Here is a 20,754-nt window from a genome sequence, read left to right as displayed (position 1 = left end):
GAGCCGGCGTACAGCTTCCGGGTCATGTGGCCAGCATGACTAAGCCGCTTCTGGCAAACCAGAGCAGCACACAGAAATGCCATTTACCTTCCCGCCGGAACGGTACCTATTTATCTACTTGCACCTTGACGTGCTTTCAAACTGCTAGGTTGGCAGGAGCAGGGACCAAGCAACGGGAGCACACCCCGTCGTGGGGATTCGAATCGCCGACCTTCTGATCGGCAAGTCCTAGGCTCTGTGGTTTAACCCACAGTGCCACCCGTGTCCCATCAGATTTTGTATTTATGGCTAAATTAATTTTATATACAGCATTTACAAGCTATTTATTTATTTAATTAAATCTACCGCCCTTCATCCGTAGATCTGAGGGCGGTTCACAACATAAAAATACAATATAAAAACGCAAAATGCATGATAAAAAAAACCCAAACAAACCAATAACCCTTCCCACCCCCTCCCACAAACACATTTAAAAGGGGTGTAAGATGTTAATCAGCCAAAGGCCCGATTGAAATGGAACAGTTTTTTTTTTTGCCTGGCAGCTAAAGGTGCATAATGAAGTTGCCAACCAAACTTCCCTGAGGAGAGCATTCCATAAATGGGGAGCCATTGCAGAAAAGGCTGATCTCAGGGTCCAGGGTAAGTTCCTATATAGATTAAATTAGTGTGTGTGCATGCACAATATAGTGCCATCTCGTGGTCAGTGGATCGCAGTGCTCTTTCTGACAAGAAGCATTCCATTTTAATCTCTTTTTCACTGGCATGATCCCCTCCCCTCTAAATAACTATCGAAATACGCATGACCCCCACTTTTGTTTTATTTTAAAAATTAAAGTGAACAAAACGAGACATCTGTGAATATATTTCTCAAATCAATTAAATATTATGGAACAGTCGGTTTCAATGGGGGGGAATGGTTTTAAGGCTGCAGTCCTATACTCTCCCACTAGGGAACAAGCTCCATCAGACTCTGTTGAACTTACTTCAGCTGCATGTCAAGTGACTTCTCGAATATAACCCGCAGTAAATTGGAAAGATGCAGATTTATTTATTTTAGAGATCAGCCTGAATATGAATGTTCCTAGTTATCAGCACAGTGGTCTTCCTCAGAAAGTGACAGAAAGTGGGTTTCATGCTATGCAGAGGATTAGAATTATATGGGGAAAGGCACCTTTCTTTATTTGAACAACAATCTCAACTTTCTCAGTTTTTGAGCAGAATTTTACTAATAAAGAATTAAATTGAAAAGCAGCAATTGTAAAGTACTACTTAAGAATGGTTGGCATGCATTATCAGTGGTTCTGACTATGTTGCCAAGAGCCTTCCTGTCAACCACTATTTATCTTACTTTATTTAATATGTTTCTAGGTCTCCCTTCATCATTCCAGGCCCCAGAGTGGGTTCCAAGCCCTGTCTGCTGCCCTGTCTTCAGGGCAGGAGTTGGCTCTTTAAGACTCTGAAGTCCTTGGTGAATGGCTGAAGGGTGGAGGAGGTAGGCTGCTGACAAGAGGCTTAAAAGGCCCCGGTCTACTCCAACCTTTATCAGAGTAAGCTGCTCACCTGAAATAAATTAAAAAATTGTCCAGTAGCTCCTTAGAGACCAACTAAGTTTGTTCTGGGAATAAGCTTTTGTGTGCATGCACACTTCTTCAGATACACTGAAACCTATCCTGCTCACCTGAAGTTTGTGTGTGGTCCTGCAACTTCTGACCTGCCTTGCCACCTCCTCTTTGGGCTCCCAATCAACTATAAAGGACCCCTGACAGTTAAGTCCAGTTGCGAAACGACTCTGGGGTTGTGGCGCTCATCTTGCTTTACTGGTTGAGGGAGCTGAAGTTTGTCTGCAGACAGTTTTTCCAGTTCATGTGGCCAGCATGACTAAGCCGCTTCTGGCGAAACCAGAGCAGCGCATGGAAGCGTCATTTACCTTCCTGCCTATTTATCTACCTCGGGTTAAGTACTTAATTCGTTCCAGAGGTCCGTTCTTAACCTGAAACTGTTCTTAACCTGAAGCGCCACTTTAGCTAATGGGGCCTCCTGCTGCCGCCGGAGCACAATTTTTGTTCTCATCCTGAAGCAAAGTTCTTAACCCGAGGTACTATTTCTGGGTTAGCGGAGTCTGTAACCTGAAGCGTATGTAACCTGAAGTGTATGTAACCCGAGGTACCACTGTACTTGCACTTTGACGTGCTTTCAAACTGCTAGGTTGGCAGGACTCACCACGCTTAACAAACTACAAATCTCAGTATGCTTTGCGAGAAGCTGTGAGCGTTCAATGCGGTACCATAGCGCCTTAAACGTGCGGCGTGTGAACGCGGCTGTTCTCATCTCCCTGCTGAGTAATCAGGAGGAACCCTCATTTAAATAACCATTGCTTCTTTAGCGCCATCCTTGGCATGCACTTCGCCTGCAAAAAATATACGGTAATACAGTGGTACCTCGGGTTACATACGCTTCAGGTTACACACTCCACTAAGCCAGAAATAGTGCTTCAGGTTAAGAACTTTGCTTCAGGATGAGAACAGAAATCGTGCTCTGGCGGCGCAGCGGCAGCAGGAGGCCCCATTAGCTAAAGTGGTGCTTCAAGTTAAGAACAGTTTCAGGTTAAGTACGGACCTCCGGAACGAATTAAGTACTTAACCCGAAGTACCCCTGTAAATAAAAGTCTCAAATCCAATCTGTAGGTCGGGCTGGCGTCCCTGCAGAGCCGCTGCCAAGCCGCCAGCACTCTGCACTCGTCCGCTTTGGCCAGGCGCATGGCCACGCCTCCCCCTCGTGCCACGCCTCTCTTCGCTTCTCCGGCAACCCAGACAGGGAGGCGGAGCTTCGAAGGGAAAAAGAGACCGCGAGGCGAGGGAAACATCCGTCCAATAGCGTCGCGGGCGGAGGTTTGGGCGGAAGCAGCGCTGCGTGAGGGCACGGGAGGGCGGGGCGTCCGCTACACCTGACAGCGCCGCGCGGGAGACGGGCGTGGAGCGCGTCGGGGCCGGAAGCAGCTGCGGAGAAGATGGTCGGCGTGTCGAGTGGGGCTGGGCGGCAGCAGCAGCAGCCGCGGCAGCTGGATAACGTGAGTCGCCAGCCGCTTAGGGGTCCTGCTCCGCGGGCTGCACAGGGGAGGGGGAGAGGCGGCTTTGGGGTGGAGCGGGTCGGGAGGGCGCGTGACTCGGGAGGGCTTCTGAATTGCCCGGCGCGCCTCTTTGAGCCCCGTGGCTGCTCCAGTATCCCCGAAAACGGAGCGCTTCCAAGAGTTCTGAGGGCACACGGTTCTTCCCTTGAACGGAGAGTCGTCGAATTGCAGCGTTGGGAGAGGGACCCCGAGGGTTATCCAGCCTAGTCCTGTGCAATGTAGGAATCCTGCTCATAGCCGTCCCTGGGTGGGCTCGAACCGCCGACCTTCTGCCTCGCAGCCAGATGCACTGGCCCACTGCGCCACAGTGTGCTTTTATTGCATTTATATCCGCCGCCCCCTCCCCAGCGGATAGAAGGTGGTATACTGTATTAGTGGTTCTGCTCCTCAGTTTAATCCTCCCCACAACAACCCCGCGAGGTAGGTTCGGACTGAGAGGCAGTGTCTGGCCCAAGGTCTCCCAGGGAGCTTCGTGGCTGAGTGGGGATTTGCACCCTGGTCTCCCAGGTGTTAGACCAGCACTGAAGCTGCTGCACCGCAGCTGTTGGCCAAAGAAGGCGTGGACGTTTATAGACTCCACCGCAGAGATTTCTATCACACGCTTGCTTTTGCCTCGAAAACCTCAGTTCCTGCTTCCAGTTGTGTGGAAACTGTTTTGATTGTGAGGGAAACGATGGTTAGGAAAAAGTCATGTTAAAACTCCTGAAAGCCATTGAGTCCTGTCTGCTTACTGTCCATTTGGAAGTGCATCTTTTCATAATGTCTGCCAGTTACTTGAAGTGCTCATTGAATTCCAGCACAGCAGCCCCAAAATATGGCAATTTCAGTCCTATGCTTCTATTCTGTGAACTTCTTGCTTTGAGGGCTTTAATTATAAAGTTGATTGCCCACCCTTTGTATAGGGAGACACATGTCTTAAAGAATTTGGGTCCTAAGACATTTAGGGCTCTAATGGCAATGAAGAAAGTACTTAAGCTTTGTTTAAGCTTGTTAGTTCTCTGAATGTTATGTCAGGGAAGGACTCTGCAACAGGTAAACTATTGGGAAATCTAGTAAAGGGGTGTTGACCCTAACAGTAGAATCGGCTCCTGAGTTGAGAAGTATCTGTGGTTATTTTGGTTTTTTTTAAATAAAAGTATTTATATTCTGCTGTTTTGCAAAACATCAGGGTGGTGTATAAACATATAAACATTTAAAAGCAATTGGGGGACATATCAGACATAGGCCTGTCAGCATAAAAGTCCTCAAGTCTCGTGACAGTCATGCAGTTACTGGGCCACAGTTAGAAACAGACACCAGAATACTCGTAGTAGGGTTGGAAAAGAGGAAGTGTTTGCAAATATTTCACTCAATTCTAAAATATTGTAGACATACATTCATACTTACTTTGCCAAACATTTACAGTGGTACCTCGGGTTAAAGACTCCGCTGACCCAGAAATAGTACCTCGGGTTAAGAACTTTGCTTCAGGATAAGAAGAGAAATTGTGCGGCGGCAGTGGAAGGCCCCATTAGCTAAAGTGGTACCTCAGGTTAAGAACAGTTTCTGGTTAAGAACGGACCTCCAGAATGAATTAAGTTCTTAACCCGAGGTACCACTGTATTAGACATTACAAGTATAGGCCATCATAAAACAGCCATACATAAAATTTTGAAATATATACTAATAAACAGGCATGTAAAATATATAATGAGGATTTTCATTGGGATTTCTTCCCACTAAATAGTGCCATTCGCCACTCTGAGAGACTATTGACCAAACTCAGCCACCTTTGCAGTTACTTCCAGGTTAATGTCAGACAGATGGAATCTGATATTTTCATTGTCCTGCGATGTTAAATTACCCCCAAAAGGACTGTAGAAAAGAATATGTTCTACAGTGTCCAGCACATTCAAATCAATGTCTATCACTTATGGGGATGTTTAAATATCTGCCCTTGACAAAAGCTGGGGGGGAAACATTCAATCGGGTTAACATAAAGGTCCTGTGTTGGACTGGAATTATTATTTTTTATATATAAATGACCCTGTTATCTGTTGTATTTAAACTGTAGAACTTGGGGGAGCAATTTTTATTTACAGCTAATGGTAAAAATGCTGGAAGCAATTTTCAGCAATGTTACAAATATATCTTTTATTTTGGGTTTAAATGTTCAAAGCAAAGCTAAAAATGTGTTCGCATTGCAGAGTTGTGTTTGTTGTAATGGCTGCCTCTTGAGTTTGCGAAAGGTGGGATTCCGAGGCTCTTAAAGAAGACCAATCATTTTAAAACTGGTGGTTGTTGGAGGAACCATGCTCTGTCCCCTTAAAAAGAACTTGGTGGAAAACTGCAGTATTATGTTGAAATGAAGTTTCATTAGGAAATATAAAACTATCTTACATTTTGGGGCATCTGCCTATCTCTCTAGAACCCAAGGGAGGGCTGTTTTTTTTAAAGCAGAGAATACAAAACTTATTTACTCCATTTGTTGAAGAGAAAATTAGAAGTGTGTTAAGTAAATTTGTTTGGGTGATATTCAACTAAGTTTTACTCAGAGTAGACCCGCTGAAATTAATGATGGAAGTTAGATCCATTAATTTAAGTGAGTCTACTCAAAGTAAGACTTAGTTGAATATCACTCTTGATGTTCTGTTAAGCAGACATTACTATTGAGCCTTCTACAGTTACTATTGGGATCTCTATTTCTGATGTTAAGGTATGAGTGTTGCAGCTTATGTAGCCCACATGGTATCCATGCCCAAGAAGAAGGTTATTGTCTGGGCTGGCAGAGCCCTGTGGCTTCCTAAAGCAGGAATCCTAAGGGAGAACCCTCAGAACAGCCCATTGAGAACACTGGGTGCCTGTGGCTATGCACTTCTGGCTGTTGGTGGGTGTGCTGTGCATTGGCTGGCTGACAGGAGCACTCCACTCTGCAACACTTCACACAGGACTGAAGCTACATGGTAGTGTTCCTCGTGTAATATGGCAGCTGTCCATGCAATGCATATACAGCTCCAAATAAATATTGGGGTACCTGCATTGACTAGACAGGAGTTTAATTATATTTTTAAAATGCTAAATTAAGTGCTGGCTAGCTTTCAAAAGGGATGCGGGTGGCGCTGTGGGTTAAACCACAGAGCCTAGGACTTGGTGATCAGAAGGTCGGTGGTTCGAATCCCCGCGACGGGGTGAGTTCCCATTGCTCGGTCCCTGCTCCTGCCAACCTAGCAGTTCGAAAGCACGTCAAAGTGCAAGTAGATAAATAGGAACTGCTCTAGCGGGAAGGTAAACGGCGTTTCCATGCGCTGCTCTGGTTCGCCAGAAGCAGCTTAGTCATGCTGGCCACATGACCCGGAAGCTATCTGCGGACAAATGCCGGCTCCCTCGGCCCATAGAGCGAGATGAGCGCCGCAACCCCAGAGTTGGTCACGACTGGACCATTAATGGTCCTTTACGACTGGACCTTTACCTTTCGCTTTCAAAAATTGTATAGTGAATTTTGCCTTCTTTAGTGCATTATATCTTCAAAACCTGAGGATCACAGTGATCATACATTGGAGCTTCTGAAATTTGAAAGTGGGCATTTAAACTGAATTATTAGGAAATATTTTTATCTTCCAAATACGAGCAGTTTCAATGTTTAAAACAAGTTTGAAGTGCAAGGAGACTATTTTACATGTGGTGCTAAACTTGCATGGGGTTGGTTACCCATTAAGGTAAATGTTGACTTCTGTGCTAATTTAGATAAGATTGAGCTGTCTTTGGGAACAATAAAAGAGCTCAAGTGATGCCTTCTAAAGTAAACTTGCTTGAATTTTTCAAGGACTAAACTAGATCACATGCCTTTCTCATTCCTTTTTACTAAAACTGAATTCTTTTTACTAAAACTGAAGTAGTTTTCCATTCTGGCAGGACAATGCCAAAAATGCTTGTGTAGGACAGGAAAAATGAGTTGGGCAATTATCCTGTGATTATGTGTGATGTTATTTCTTAAAATTTATACAAAAAAAACCCCTCAATGGTTTTTGTTAGATAAATGATCTCCTAGGCATCCCTTCTATCTCATTGCACTTTACGAGTTCTGCTTAAGTTCCTATTTAAAACCTTAAATGTAGATGAACACATTGAAAACCACAAATTAGCTTAAGCAAGTTCATATTCACGTAGAAAAACTGCACTGGTGTTTGTGCTAAACTAGTGTGGGCAATATTTGTTGCCAGTTCAGGCAATATTGCTTACCTTCAATTTATTGGGACTATTTCACATTGGTCAACCCCAGTTCTTTAAGAACTGGTTTGCAAAAATAGACTACACTCTTTCAAAAACAGACCTGTACATGGGGGTAATTCCCACTGAGTACAGTTCCAGTTCCCATTGAGTATTGTTCCAGTTAAGCATACATAGGATGGTGCTGAGAAGATTTAAAAAACTTGCTTGCTGATGTAGCTTGCCTGTGTAAGTTAATAAAAAACAACAACAACATGTATGCAAAGGTTGATGATTAAACTGTCTCACAATTGTTAAACTTCTCTTGGTTTTCTGTTTTGAACTCTATGTTGCTAAATCTATTTCAGGGATCTGTTTCAGAGATAACACAGAGCATGGATGACGACCCTTTGCTTGATGCACCGCTCCTTCCACCTCATGCATTGCATTCCAGGATGTGTCCAAGGTTCCACGCCATACCTACAGTCGGCATTGCCAATATTTTGCTGCTCATGCATGTAAGTTGCCGATGAGTTATTTGGATAAATTCAATGATGCAGAGGTGCAGTTTGCCCCCAGGCCTTGAGTTGAGCGAGCGAGTAGCAGAGCTGGCCTCTTCCTCAGGCATCTCCTGTGCAGCCACTAGAGTAGCTCTTTCCCCAGCAGACAAGTGTGACGTGGCTCTCCTCCTTGGCCACTTAAAAGGTGGAAGGGTCAGCCCAGTCAGTTTCCTGTGAGCCCTCTCCAGAAGTGTGCTGTTGTGGTCGCATGTTCTGTCTGTCCCTGCTCTTTAAGGCCAGAGGGTGGCAGCATGTAGAGCAAGTGAGATGACAAACCAAACTGATGCACCTGGAAATTAGAAAGCACTAAGGCATGGATGAAATCTCAAAATACGTTGCGGGCAGCAAGTTGGGGAAAGCTGTTACTGCCCAACCTTTATCCCTAGAGTTGTGTTGGCTTGAGAGGCAAGCAGACAACAATTGTGTCTATGTCCCTGTCCCATATACTGATGCCATCCAACTCCCTGCCCTTTGTGACCCTAGTCAGTGAGAATCAAGCATTTATAGCCCTTCCTTCCAGTACCAAACTTAGTGGCACCATGCTGATCAGTAGAAAAGTGAAATGGAGCTGCCCCAAAGCAGGTGTGTGTTTCTGTTTACCGGGACTTCATAAGCACAACAATACTGCTTTGTTAAGAACCACCTCCCTCCCCCACCAAAAAAAAATATCCTGCTGGAGAGGGCTATGCAATCAAAAGTCCTCCCCTAGAAACAGTCAAAGCTGTCTTGGTGGCAAAAGCAAGAGGGGATAGGGACTGTTCCTGTGGAGAACTGGGATAATGCACACACCACCAGCAGCTGTAATGGCCAGGTGGCTCCCACTCGGATTAAAGTACTTGCATTAAGAGTTGGTGGTAACAGAATGGGCAGCTTCATTTTGTGCTGTACTGCTCAGGTTGGGGGTCACCTTCATTCCCTTCTGCTGGCCACTGTTTACCAGCCCCAGAGATTCCTTTGGGGGAAGGCTGAGCTCACAGGCATTTGCATGTGCATGTGTTACTTCCCAGCATTACTGTGTCAATACTGGGATAGCTCAGTCAGCAGAGCATGAGACTCTTAATCTCAGGGTTGTGGGTTTGAGCCCCACGTTGGGCATAAGATTCCTGCGTTGCAGGGGCTTGGCCAAGATGACCCTTCTGGTCCCTTGTACCTCTACAGTTCTATTATTCTAATAGGCTGGAGGTTGGCTTATATTTTTCCTTCCTAGTGGGAAAGCTTAAGAACGTACTATGGGCTAATGATGCCATATCAGCAATAGAAAATGGTTATGAATCTGTAAAATAAAGTTAGAGCAAACCTGCCAGGCTTGGATGTGTTTGACTTTGATGATGAGCATTTGAAATTTCTTTCTTTCTTTCTCTTTTCTTCCTTAGGTTGCTTTTGTTGTTTTGGCTTTTCTGGCAGGGATATTCTGCTCTTACCCTGATGCAAGTGGAGATATGTGTCCTCAGCATTACACTTACCCACTTAAAGTGCAAACTGTTATAGTTACTGCCAAAGTAATTCTCTGGATCCTGTATCTGTTTCTCGAACGGTATATTCACTTCCACCATAGCAAGGTCAGAAGGAAAGGCTACCTCCAGATCTACAGAGCCACAAGGCATCTTAAGAGATTTCCACTCCTAATTCAGTCTACAGGTGAGCCTGAACCTACTGCCTACTTGTCAATCTCTTGTTTGTAAATATGAATTCTTCTACTGTACATGCATGAAGCATCTCACATGGTCATGACAACAGTGCAGTTCTAGCTTTCGCTGCATCTTTCTAGTATTTGGTCTGACTTGGACAAGATGAAGCCTTCAAGGTAAGCCAAGATTTATCAGTAATTTTTGTAATGCATTTTGTATTCAGTCCACTTTGTTCCTTAATGTATACCACATCTCTCCTCTAATAGCTCAACTGCAGGTACCATAGCTGCCAAAAAATGGCCATTTGAGGTGTTTTGCTCCAATAGCTATCAGGAATTGACTAGTACATTGTGACAAAATGTGCCATACTGTCCTAATAATGTCCTGGGTATTCCTTACTGTAGTTAGCTCAAAGGGGGGCACTGGCTCTATGGATCAAGGAAAGAGTGGGTACTTTAGCTTCTACCCTGATCACAATAGATGGCGGTGTGGTAGGAATCTGAGCACTGTAGGATAATAATAATAATAATAATAATAATAATAATAATAATAATAAAAATAAATAATTTATTACTTATACCCCACCCATCTGGCCGGGCCTCCCCAGCCACTCTGGGCGGCTTCCAACAAAATAGTAAAATACAGTAATGCATCAAACATTAAAAGCTTCCCTAAACAGGGCTGCCTTCAGATGTCTTCTAAATGTCTGGTAGTTGTTGTTCTCTTTGACATCTGGTGGGAGGACGTTCCACAGGGCAGGTGCCACTACCGAGAAGGCCCTCTGCCTGGTTCCCTGTAACTTGGCTTCTCACAGTGAGGGAACTGCCAGAAGGCCCTCGGCACTGGACCTCAGCGTCCGGGCAGAACGATGGGGGTGGAGATGCTCCTTCAGATATACTGGACCGAGGCCGTTTAGGGCTTTAAAGGTCAGCACTAAGACTTTGAATTGTGCTCGGAAACGTACTGGGAGCCAATGTAGGTTTTTCAAGACTGGTGTTATGTGGTCTCGGCGGCCGCTCCCAGAGTTACAGCCTCAACCTGATGCTCAGAAAGCAGAAGTACAATAGAAGTATGTTGCAGTATGTAATAAGCCCATTGCATGTTGACATTTAACAGATGGTTGTTCAGCCTTGACTTGAAAACCCCCAGCATGGGAGACCCCATCACGCCTTTAAATAATCTGCTGCATTGCTGAACTGCTCTTGCAGTCAAGAAGTTTCCAGCCAAAATCTGCCTTCCTTTAACTTAAATCCATTAGATGTCTGGTGCCCCAGAATTTAGTCACTTTCTTCCTCTAAGAAGCAAATATTTGAAGAGCGCTATCATGCCCTCTATAATCTCAGATAGGAACTGAATAATGAGTAATTCATGAACAAACCAAGCCTTGGTCAAAAGCCTGCTTTTGCTCAAATTGAAATGGTGGGCTCTTGTTGAGTTATTTTCCTTCTCTGTCTACTGATGCAAGAAATGTTCAGTTAACAGATTAATGAATTTTCCATTGTTTTTGTAACAACCAGAGTGGGGACGCAAGTGCCTGCATATTGATTGAAAACTCTGGGCTTTAATACTTAAGTAGAGCTGCTTTCTTTTTGTGCAGTTTGCCCTACTTATCAGGTTGGCCACAGTAAGGCTGCAGTGTTTAGAAGTGGCCACTAGGTGGAGCTCTGGAGATTTAATATGAAAACTCACACTATAGAAGTAGCTTTTGGCTAGATAGTGTTGGTTGTAAGGACAATAGCTTTTCTTGCAGTATACAGTAATGATTAGTGCTTGAAGCACTGTGTGGCTGAAAAACTTTAGAACATGTCTGTGAAAACTTGAGGGCAAAATGTGAGGTCGAAACAGTAATCCTTAGTGACTTCAGCAGTGTAGTAGTGGGAAAGCCCTCGCCATTTGACCTGTGAGGCCACTTCAGCTAAGCCACATGCATGTGCCCCACACCTGATAGGGGGTAGGTAAAGACATGACTTGCTTGAAAGTGAGTTTTGCAGTCACCATAATCAGAGTTCCTGCAAGGCCTTTGCAAACACCCATCATGATGGGAGCTTTGCTAACACAGCAGACCAGCTGATTAACTGTTCCTTTGTGCATGCAATTTGATTCCAAAGGAAACTGGGTTCCCTGATGTGTGCAGGACTTGGCCTGTCAAACATGGTGCACGGGTGGTGAGGTGGGTAAGGATCTCTGATCATAGGTGTGTTAAGAGAAGGGGGAGAGGAAGGGAACAGTCTAATACAGACATCAGCATCTTACTGTCAGTCATATGTTCTCGGCTGCAATTCCCAACTGGAAGGCATCAGGTTGGCGAAATCTAGTCCAATGGATAAATGTAACTGGTACTTCAGATGTGTTCTTAGTAATCCTCAGCCATACATACTGTAAAACATTTTACCTTAAGTTCAAACTCTGCATCTTCTTGCATGCAATTGAATATACATTTGCTAGTGACAACTTGGAAACATCTTCCATGCCATTTAGCTTGAACAGAAAACTGAAAAGTGCAGCTGAAATAAACACAAGGGTCTGTTCCTCTTTCTTATCCTATAGTAAAGCCACTGGTCATCTAAGTGAGGCTGTGCGTGGTTGAGAATGTGCTCAGTGCCTGTTTTCACTCATGACCGAGAGAGTCAGCTGGTATGACTATTGGTTCAAAGTTAATGCTGGTTTATGTATTTGGGGGTTATCTTGAGCTATCTGGAAGCTATCTAGACGGCTGGGTTTCTTAACCTGTCTCATCTGTGTCTTTTAATAGGTAATATAGCTTTACTGCTGATCTTGTCAGCGCAACATTCCTTTCCTGATCACAATAAAATGTATCTCTGCTTCATCCTGGGAATCTTGAGCGTGGAACTACTATGTTCGTTGATATGTGTGGTTGTCTACACAGGTAAGAGCAGCAGGATTGCCTTGCATGTATAAGCCACTTAGACTGGCCACTAGGCTACAGAATCACCTCTTTATTTTTCTTCAGATTCATTGCTAAGATTAGCTTGACCCAAGGGGCCTGCTAAGAGTTAATAATCTGATAGCTTGGATGGTTGTATCTTCGCTTAATAAGGCAATACAAGAATGGGCCTTGTGCACTCATATGCAGCTGCTTCAATCCTGCCTTTATGTTAGTAACCAAACAAGCTGGGGAGTCTTAATCTGCCTAGTTTCTCTCTATTCCTGTTTTTGCCCCATCGAGAAATCTGTGTTTTGGCCAAGACCTGGGGAACAGCTGGATTTCACACTTCCGTGGAAGCAGAATTGGCCATTGTCAGATTCTCCTCCCCAGCAGCCTAAAACCTGCATGGCATACATTTGTATGTTACTGCCTCTCACATTTCATCTTGAAATTCTTGGCAAATGCCGACTCAGTGGCTTCCCTGCCAGCCACATTTTCTTCTTCCATTTCCTCCTTGCTTTGATTGCCCATCTACACTGATGAGTTCTGGGGAACTGAAACATTGTGCACTATGTGAGAGCCAGTGTGGTGTAGTGGTTAAGAGCGGCAGACTCAATCTGGTGAACCGGGTTCGCGTCTCCGCTCCTCCACATGCAGCTGCTGGGTGACCTTGTCTCTCACTCCCACTCACCTCACAGAGTGTTTGTTGTGGGGGAGGAAGGGAAAGGAGAATGTTAGCCGCTTTGAGACTCCTTTGGGTAGTGATAAAGGGGATATTAAATCCATTTTTTTAAAAAAAATAATTTGTGACATTTTGGTTGGGGTAATAAAAGGGCTGCCCTAATACGGATTTTGACCACAGTTTACTGGTTTAAACATAACAGGAAACAGCAGTGAACTGAGACTTCCCAGTTCACTTGGGCAAGGGGAGGAGGAACATAGCTCCATGTGGAAGTATGAAGCTTGTTCATACATTGCCTTATAAAGTCTTGATAGGGTCATCCCAATATGGCTTAGAAGAATAGAATTGGAGAGTTGGAAGGGACCCCCAAAGGTCATCTAATCCAACCCCTTGTAATGTATGAATCTTTTGCCCAATGTGGGGCTTGAACCCACGACCCTGAGATTAAGAGTCTCAGGCTCTACCGACTGACCTATTATCAGATTCAAGTTTGTACAATCTTATTCTGTTGATAAAGTGTGTATTTTTAACAATGTGCATAGCTACTTGACGTCAGATAAATGCAAAGAAGCTGAAATGCATTCAAGCATTTCTAACTTCATTCTACTGCATTGATCCAAAATTCCCAGATGGAGGGATAGAGTTCTTTGCCCGACGCTAAGACGTTGTTTAACACTGTCCTATCCCAAGGGTTTTGGGCAGTTAATAGTGTAGAAGAGAGGACACACAAAATGCAGCTGTTGATCTAGAAATCTCTCGCTTTGCAGTGAGAGCCATCTTTGTGGAGGAGCAGCTGTTTTGAGGGGTTTCTTGCCTGGCACTGATAGGCAGCTGCGTCTCTGCCCATGTAGTGCAAGGCTCTTCATTTTTGTATGTATGGCAGCCGTGGAAGGAGGCAAGACCCTGTTTCTGAAAAGTGCCAGCACAATTGACAGAACTTGAGGTCTGGACCGCAGCCTGATGTCACCTGCAGGGCAATGCAGTTCTTGAGCCTCCTCCCTCCTTTAGGAAGACAGAAGTTAAAGCTGCCGAACTTCACAGTGTTAGCAGGGAGGCAAGAGGGAATCGTGATGCGTTGTAAAATATTGCAGAGAGGAAACGGTGGCAGTGCTGCTGATTTAAGAGGGAGGCCAGGGAGACTGCATTGACTTTCGGCCGTGCCAGCAGAGCAGCTCTTGGGTGTAAATAATTGATCTGTCAGCTCCTACATTAAAGGAGTGAGCTCTTCATGTTTTTAAAGAGAGGAGAATTCGTATGATGGTTCTGTGCTGGCCTTGCTGCTTTCGGAGGCCCCCTGATACTCCACACAGATGCAGGCCCAGTGTGGTGTCACAGTCCAGGCACAAGCACAAAGTTCACGGGCTTCCAAGACCACAATTTACGTGTGATGGCCGCAGATAGTGGCCACATCTGGATGATTAAATCCTGTCTTAATAAGACAGAACACATCCACACTTTGTGCACACATCCTCTGCGCTTTCTTCTGCATGCACAGGGAAACCCTGGGAATTAGACAGCTCTGGGTTGTTTGACCCTTTAATTAGTTCTCTTTTTTGCCTCCTATAAAAACTACACAAGACACTCTCTTTTAATGTTTAAATAGCACAAAACCTTTCCTTAGTGTACTTGCATTTGCAGATTAAAATATACAATGCGGGTGGGTGTTTCAGAGGTGTAGCTTGGGTGGTGGTGGGCACTGGCTTATGTGGCCAAGCCAGCATGTGTAAGTCATGGTTTAAAGTTAGCTTTTGCTTCCTTGCTTGTTGTTCCTGGTTCTCACGTGACAAGAAGCTATAGCTAACTGCAGTGGCTTGGCATACTGTCCAGTTTGCACAAAGAGTGGATTAGGGGACTGCATGCAGATGTATGGAGCGTGTACACATCCTCCAAATTAAACGAGTAATTTGTGTAAACCAGGTTCCATTAGATCAGGCACCCCCAAACTCGGCCCTCCAGATGTTTTGAGACTACAACTCCCATCATCCCTAGCTAACAGGACCAGTGGTCATGGATGATGGGAGTTGTAGTCCCAAAAGATCTGGAGGGCTGAGTTTGGGGATGCCTGCATTAAATGCACACATGAAAGTAGATCTAGCTGGGGAAATGAAGTTGTCGTTTTTTCTCTGAAGGCACATAACAATCCCGCTACTTCTTTGCCATGTGTATTTTGCCTTTGCCTATTGTAAAAGTGCCTGGGAACCTCTATTCAAAATCCACCTACAAATGGATGAGATGGGATTTGCTGACAGTGAGCTCCCTTGACTCTTTCCCATTGGGCTGTTGGCATGCTCCACTTGCAAAAGAACAGTCAATAATTTACTTCGAGCTCCCAGGAATTCCTTTGTAGCCATGTCCATACACTTGCTTCTTGCCTGACATCATGTATAAAGTCAGGAATGGGGCAGCTGGGCATGGTTTGGAGAAAATGGCCAAATTGGGACCCGTGTTGGACCTAGTTAGAGTGGTGGGACCTGTGTTAGAGTTCACAAGTGGAACCTACAACAAAATGTTGCAGTCCTTTTGCTCAGGGTTTGTGTCGCTTCATTTCCCCTTCCTGTCTTTTTTATTTGCACAACACCGCACACATTCAGTGAGCATTCTGTGGCCACTGGTTGCCCTTGATCCTTATCGGACTATTTTGTGGGCCTTGCCCCTATAGGTGTTTTCTAAAGACTTTATTTTTCTTCTGTTAACCTTGATATCGTCTGAACCTCTTGTGTGTTGATGCCCCTGCTTGAGCTACATGAGCAATGACACCCTTGCCTGAAAAGTCAATTTTTTAAAGAGAATCATCAACTTTCTTATCTTTTCTTGATCTTTCTTTTACCACCAACCTTCCGGAATGAAGTAGTTGTATATCTGAACCCTTCAGGACACCTGTTGGGTTACAATTGCCTTAAATGTCCTGGAATGCATGTGTTGGGGTAATCTGATCCGGTCATGAATAGCTGAATTCTGATGTTGTTGAGAGCCAAACTCAGCTGATTACTTTACAGCTTGCTGACACATCTGCCTTGGTTATTCCTCTGATCAGTCATGCAACCTGCTTGTACACAACAGGTGGTCTAGTATAGTAATTCTATGGGGGGAGATAGGAGGGGGGAGAGAAGAAGAAAGTTCCTATTCAAAAGGAGATGCTGACTGAGTAGATGAGAATGAAGCATTGTGTTGACAGTGGAACTCTCTTAAAAAGGAACTTCCTCCACCATCTTTTGCCAAAGAGATCAGATGAATTTAAGCATTCCGATTAGGGACGGTTGAAGGGGACTCGCCAAACCACATTAACTGGTCTGTAAAATTAAGCCACCTATTATTATTTTTTTGTAACTGGCCGAAAGTGGTATAAAACATGCCATTTCACACTGTCACACTCATTGCAAAGATGATCAGTTTTTCCCTCTTGGGCTTCAGCTCTCAAGCATTGTTTATGGGTTTGCTATGGGTAGTAAATCTGCCTAAGTAACATATTCAGCTGCACATTCCCTGCTTTCTCCTATTTTCTGCTTCTCTTCCTTTTCCTCTTTTTCCCCTATGCTCATTTGTCAGCTTCTCTAGGCAGAGGCCTGTTGTACTGAATGTAAATCAAAACAACAATATCAGTATTCTAAGCAGACCTAAAGGGATGCAGGTGGTGCTGTGGGTTAAACCACAGAGCCTAGGACTTGCCGATCAGAAGGTTGGCGGTTCGAATCCCCGCAATGGGGTCCGCTCCCGTTGCTCGGTCCCTGCTCCTGCCAACCTAGCAGTTCAAAAGCACGTCAAAAGTACAAGTAGATAAATAGGTACCGCTCCAGCGGGAAGGTAAACGGCATTTCTGTGTGCTGCTCTGGTTCGCCAGAAGCGGCTTAGTCATGCTAGCCACATGACCCGGAAGCTGTACGCCAGCTCCCTTGGCCAATAAAGCGAGATGAGCGGCGCAACCCCAGAGTTGGTCACGACTGGACCTAATGGTCAGGGGTTCCTTTACCTTTAAGCAGACCTAGGAACACAACACAGGTCACTCAACATGCATTGGCTGTGGTCCAGATGTGGAAAAGTAGGATATTGCATGTTTGTAACTCAGGTCACCTATACCTGGCTCATGGAGCGTGTTGTGTTCATGTATGGAATGGAGCCAAAAGGAAAGTCCCATCTTGTAGCAATCTTCTTTTTCTTTTGTGGTGGAGCAAATGGTAGAACAGAAATGGAGAACCCCCTCCAGGTGTGGTTGGGACTTCCATCAGCCCCAGCCAGAATGGTCCAGAGGTCAGGAATGATGGGAAATAAAATGCAGCAACAGGTGGAGGGCCACAGGTTCCCTCTCATTATTCTAGAAATTACCGTAAAATGGTTCTGTATTTAAAAGTTTTCAGGAACTGGCAATTTATAGTTCCGGTGTCAGACTGCACACACTGTAGCTTTCCCCTTTTCTAATTACAGTAAAGGTAAGCAACTTTAACCGGGCAAAACCAAGACCTGATGTCATAGAAGAAGAGCAGATGTATGCTTATCCTAATCACACTACCTCAGAAGTTGGATTCAGGTAACATCTCCTGTTGCTCATTATTCCTCCTGTGCACTTGGTAACAAATAGCATTTATTGGAAAGATGAAGTCTGACTTCTTGATAGACGCCAACATAATGTTCTGCACCATTACTGAGAGTGTAACCATAGATATCACTGGTATTTGTGTAGCTTGGTACTGTCATGGTTAATGACATGCTGGACTTGATTGATGTACAGTTGACAACTCTGTATGTGGCTTATCTACATAAACACTTTTGGGCTTAGCTGCGTCCTCAGAATTGGGAACTCTGTTTATCCACTACTTTTGTTAATTCATTTGTTCCTTCCTTGGTGCATATCTGAAGACACAGTGATTGTTTCATATGCTTGGAAGACACTTGGTCCAAATAGATATATGACAGCTGGCAGTGGCTGTGGTTATTGAAGGTTCAAGAAATAAATGCACACATAACCTGTTGAACCAGTCAAATATGTAAGCCACCAAAATGGCGTAACTGCATTTAACAAGGAGCTGAAACTATAAGTAATATTGCTGGACATATCTTGAGATTTCTATATTCCACCAAATATATAACTTTTTAACACATATTTGTCTTCATCATAAAGCATAAGGGTTATTTTACTAAGAGTCGGTGTAAGTGTTTTACTTGACTTTTTAATAGGCGTTAACAATGCTCCTTTGTTCTGATTATTTGAGATTTCTGTATTCATTGTGTTAAGGTAACCGTGTTCCACCTTGGGTGGTCTGTTCCCCAAAAGGCATCGTATAACTAAACAAATCTGAGATCAGTATGTAAATGCATTTTGGGAATAGGAGGGTGTCCAGTAGGGGGAAGAGTTGCTGTTGCTTTCTTAAGTTTCACATGGTTGAGATGGAAGATGATAATGTTCTGTAAGTAACCGTGGTTTGAATTTGTCTTTTAGGGAAGCCTCAAGCTTGGAAGAAGTAGTTGAGAAACAAGGAGATGTGATAGAATACCTTAAACGACACAATGCTCTACTGAGCCAGAAGATGCTGGCTTTAACATCCCAGCAGGGCAGGGGCTAGCCGTGGCCAGGGAACAGTGGCCAAATAGTGTTAAAAATGGCGGACTAACTTGAATATTGACTCGTCCTCTGACAGCAGCAAACACATCTTACTCAAGTTTGCAGTGACAGATTTCCAGTCCTGGTTCTGAGCAGCTGTCGGACCTCATCTGGCTTGGTGCTTAAAGCTGCTTGGTTTTTAAAGGACACTTTTATTTTTGAGATCCCCCACCCCCACAAAAAAATCCCTCCTGTACAGAGAGCTGGCATTAACCAGGGGGGAAAACACCTTAATCAGTTGTCTGTTTGGTTCTTTCAACTCTCTGATTTGAAAGTGATGCAGATTTCCAAAGATTTTAGCCGTCGTTTTGAATGCCATCTTTCTTCAAACCAGTATGAAGCAAACACCTGAGTATCAAGTATCAAAATATTAATATTTTGTGCATTTATTTGGTAATTGGTAAGGCCATCAATTAAGGATTGTTAGTTTCTATACTGCAGCTGCGATGGATGACCTCACAGTGGCAACATCCCATAGGAAAGGCTGCTGGGTGTCACAACTGACTCCGGGAGACTTTCACCAATGTAAGTGCACGCATGATGACAAGTAGCACTGTAAATTCAGGGACTGATCCAAAGCGGTATGGAGACGACACTTAGACAAGTGGGAAAGAGAAGTGAAGCATTCAGTAGCTAGTCCCAAGGCAGTTGTATAGATGACATTTCAAGCATCACTCCAGACAAGGATGGCAAGATGAGGCTGGCAGTCTGAGAAGCCAGTTCTTCTGGCTTGTTCACGTGTTGCATTATCACATGTTATAAATGCCAGTATCCTGTTGTCAGCAAATGGTTGCATACTGAAAATATGTTGTTCACTGCCTCCAACTTTTTCCTTTTCTTTTCTGCTTATGCCTCTCTGCTTGTTTTGCTAGCTGGAAATAAGTGAGAATAATTAAGGGGACAGTGCATGGGCATAATGTAAGAACCTGCATGTTAACAAGCTACGTGTAAAAGTATTTCAGGGAGAATTGAGTACCTCTGGTCCTCCTGATGTTGATGGACTGTAGCTCCTTCAGCCCCAGCCATCATGATCAACAATCAGGGATGATAAAAGCTTCAGTCCAGCAACATCCAGGGGATCACATGTCCCCCTTCCCTGGCCACCAAGGAGTGTCCTGCTTAAAAAACAGTTCTTAAATTCTTCTCATGGAAAACTACTTGCATATCTAATCCTTCATATAGGATATATACACAAACAGGAAAACCCCCAAAAATTTGCATCACAGTGATTCACACATGCTTCATGGCGCTGAAGTTTAGAAACAGATAAAAGTAAACTATCAAAAGCATTTTTCTTACAGTGTTGACATACAGTTTGAATCTGCCATGATGGTTGCTGCAAATATTTCACTTTACAGGATAGTATCCAGTGTCTGCTGTCTTTGAAAATGTCAGCATTTCCTCCCCTGAAGCCAAGTGGCTCACAGAAGTGTTTATAGGTTCAACTCTGCTTTGAATGTATTTGATTGAACTCTGTAGATGCTAATCGTTGGGACGCATTCCCCCTTTAAGTTCCCCATCCAGCTACAAACAGCTGTCATTTGTCTGCTATGCCACTTTGCTGCCAACAAAGGCTGGGTGGTTTTTTGTTTTCTGTTGTTCTTTTTTGTATATCTTAGTCAATATTTCTGTAGAAAGACAAACACTTAAACAGGAGGATTTTCCAAACATGTGCTGCGATCTAGTTTAGAGAGAACAAAAGCATACCATTCTGTCACACTTCATGCAAACAGACTGTTAATCCACCGCTCAGTGAGAGATGTATATAGTATTGTTTAAGGGACAGTATAGAAAAACTGCAACTGGCTGCTTCTGACACTTGACATGTTCTTTCCTTGTTAGCTGTGCCTTAAACACAGTTGGGATTTTATTAAGAAGTGGAGGAAGAAATATGTATACTTTTCCTTTTTTAAAAGGACACTCAGGTTTTGATCTGATTTGTATGTGACTCATTCTCTGTTTTGTACTAAATGTGAAATAATAAACGCAACAAACCCTACTCACTTTAGTCTGCTGCTAGCTAAAGGTAAAGATTATTGTGCTCTTGCATTGGGGTAGAGCACTTGAGACTGGAGGTCTTCGTAAACGCCTG

At 44.1% G+C, this 20,754-nt stretch overlaps 1 protein-coding gene across 1 annotated transcript; it reads left to right on the top strand.

Moving 5' to 3' along the window:
- Positions 1-2,914: 2,914 nt before the first annotated feature.
- On the top strand, positions 2,915-20,661 carry TMEM192 (transmembrane protein 192). Its single transcript, XM_028745262.2, has 6 exons — positions 2,915-3,067; positions 7,681-7,830; positions 9,246-9,510; positions 12,253-12,387; positions 17,489-17,591; positions 18,501-20,661. Exons 1-6 carry the CDS (start codon positions 3,008-3,010, stop codon positions 18,622-18,624), a joined length of 837 nt encoding a protein of 278 aa, XP_028601095.2. The 5' UTR covers positions 2,915-3,007; the 3' UTR covers positions 18,625-20,661.
- Positions 20,662-20,754: the final 93 nt, after the last annotated feature.

The sequence above is a fragment of the Podarcis muralis genome, chromosome 9 (assembly GCF_964188315.1).
Source record: "Podarcis muralis chromosome 9, rPodMur119.hap1.1, whole genome shotgun sequence".
Classification (NCBI taxonomy): domain Eukaryota; kingdom Metazoa; phylum Chordata; class Lepidosauria; order Squamata; family Lacertidae; genus Podarcis; species Podarcis muralis.
The sequence above is the reverse complement of the archived record's forward strand: the minus strand, read 5'-3'. Positions and strand labels throughout refer to the sequence as shown.

Bases quoted from the DNA above. Each gene is read 5' to 3' on its own strand.
- TMEM192 (XM_028745262.2), top strand. From the start codon at position 3,008: ATGGTCGGCGTGTCGAGTGGGGCTGGGCGGCAGCAGCAGCAGCCGCGG. The intron at 7,831-9,245 runs GTAAGTTGCCGA...TTTCTTCCTTAG, and splicing joins ATATTTTGCTGCTCATGCAT to GTTGCTTTTGTTGTTTTGGC. The intron at 17,592-18,500 runs GTAACATCTCCT...TTTGTCTTTTAG, and splicing joins ACCTCAGAAGTTGGATTCAG to GGAAGCCTCAAGCTTGGAAG.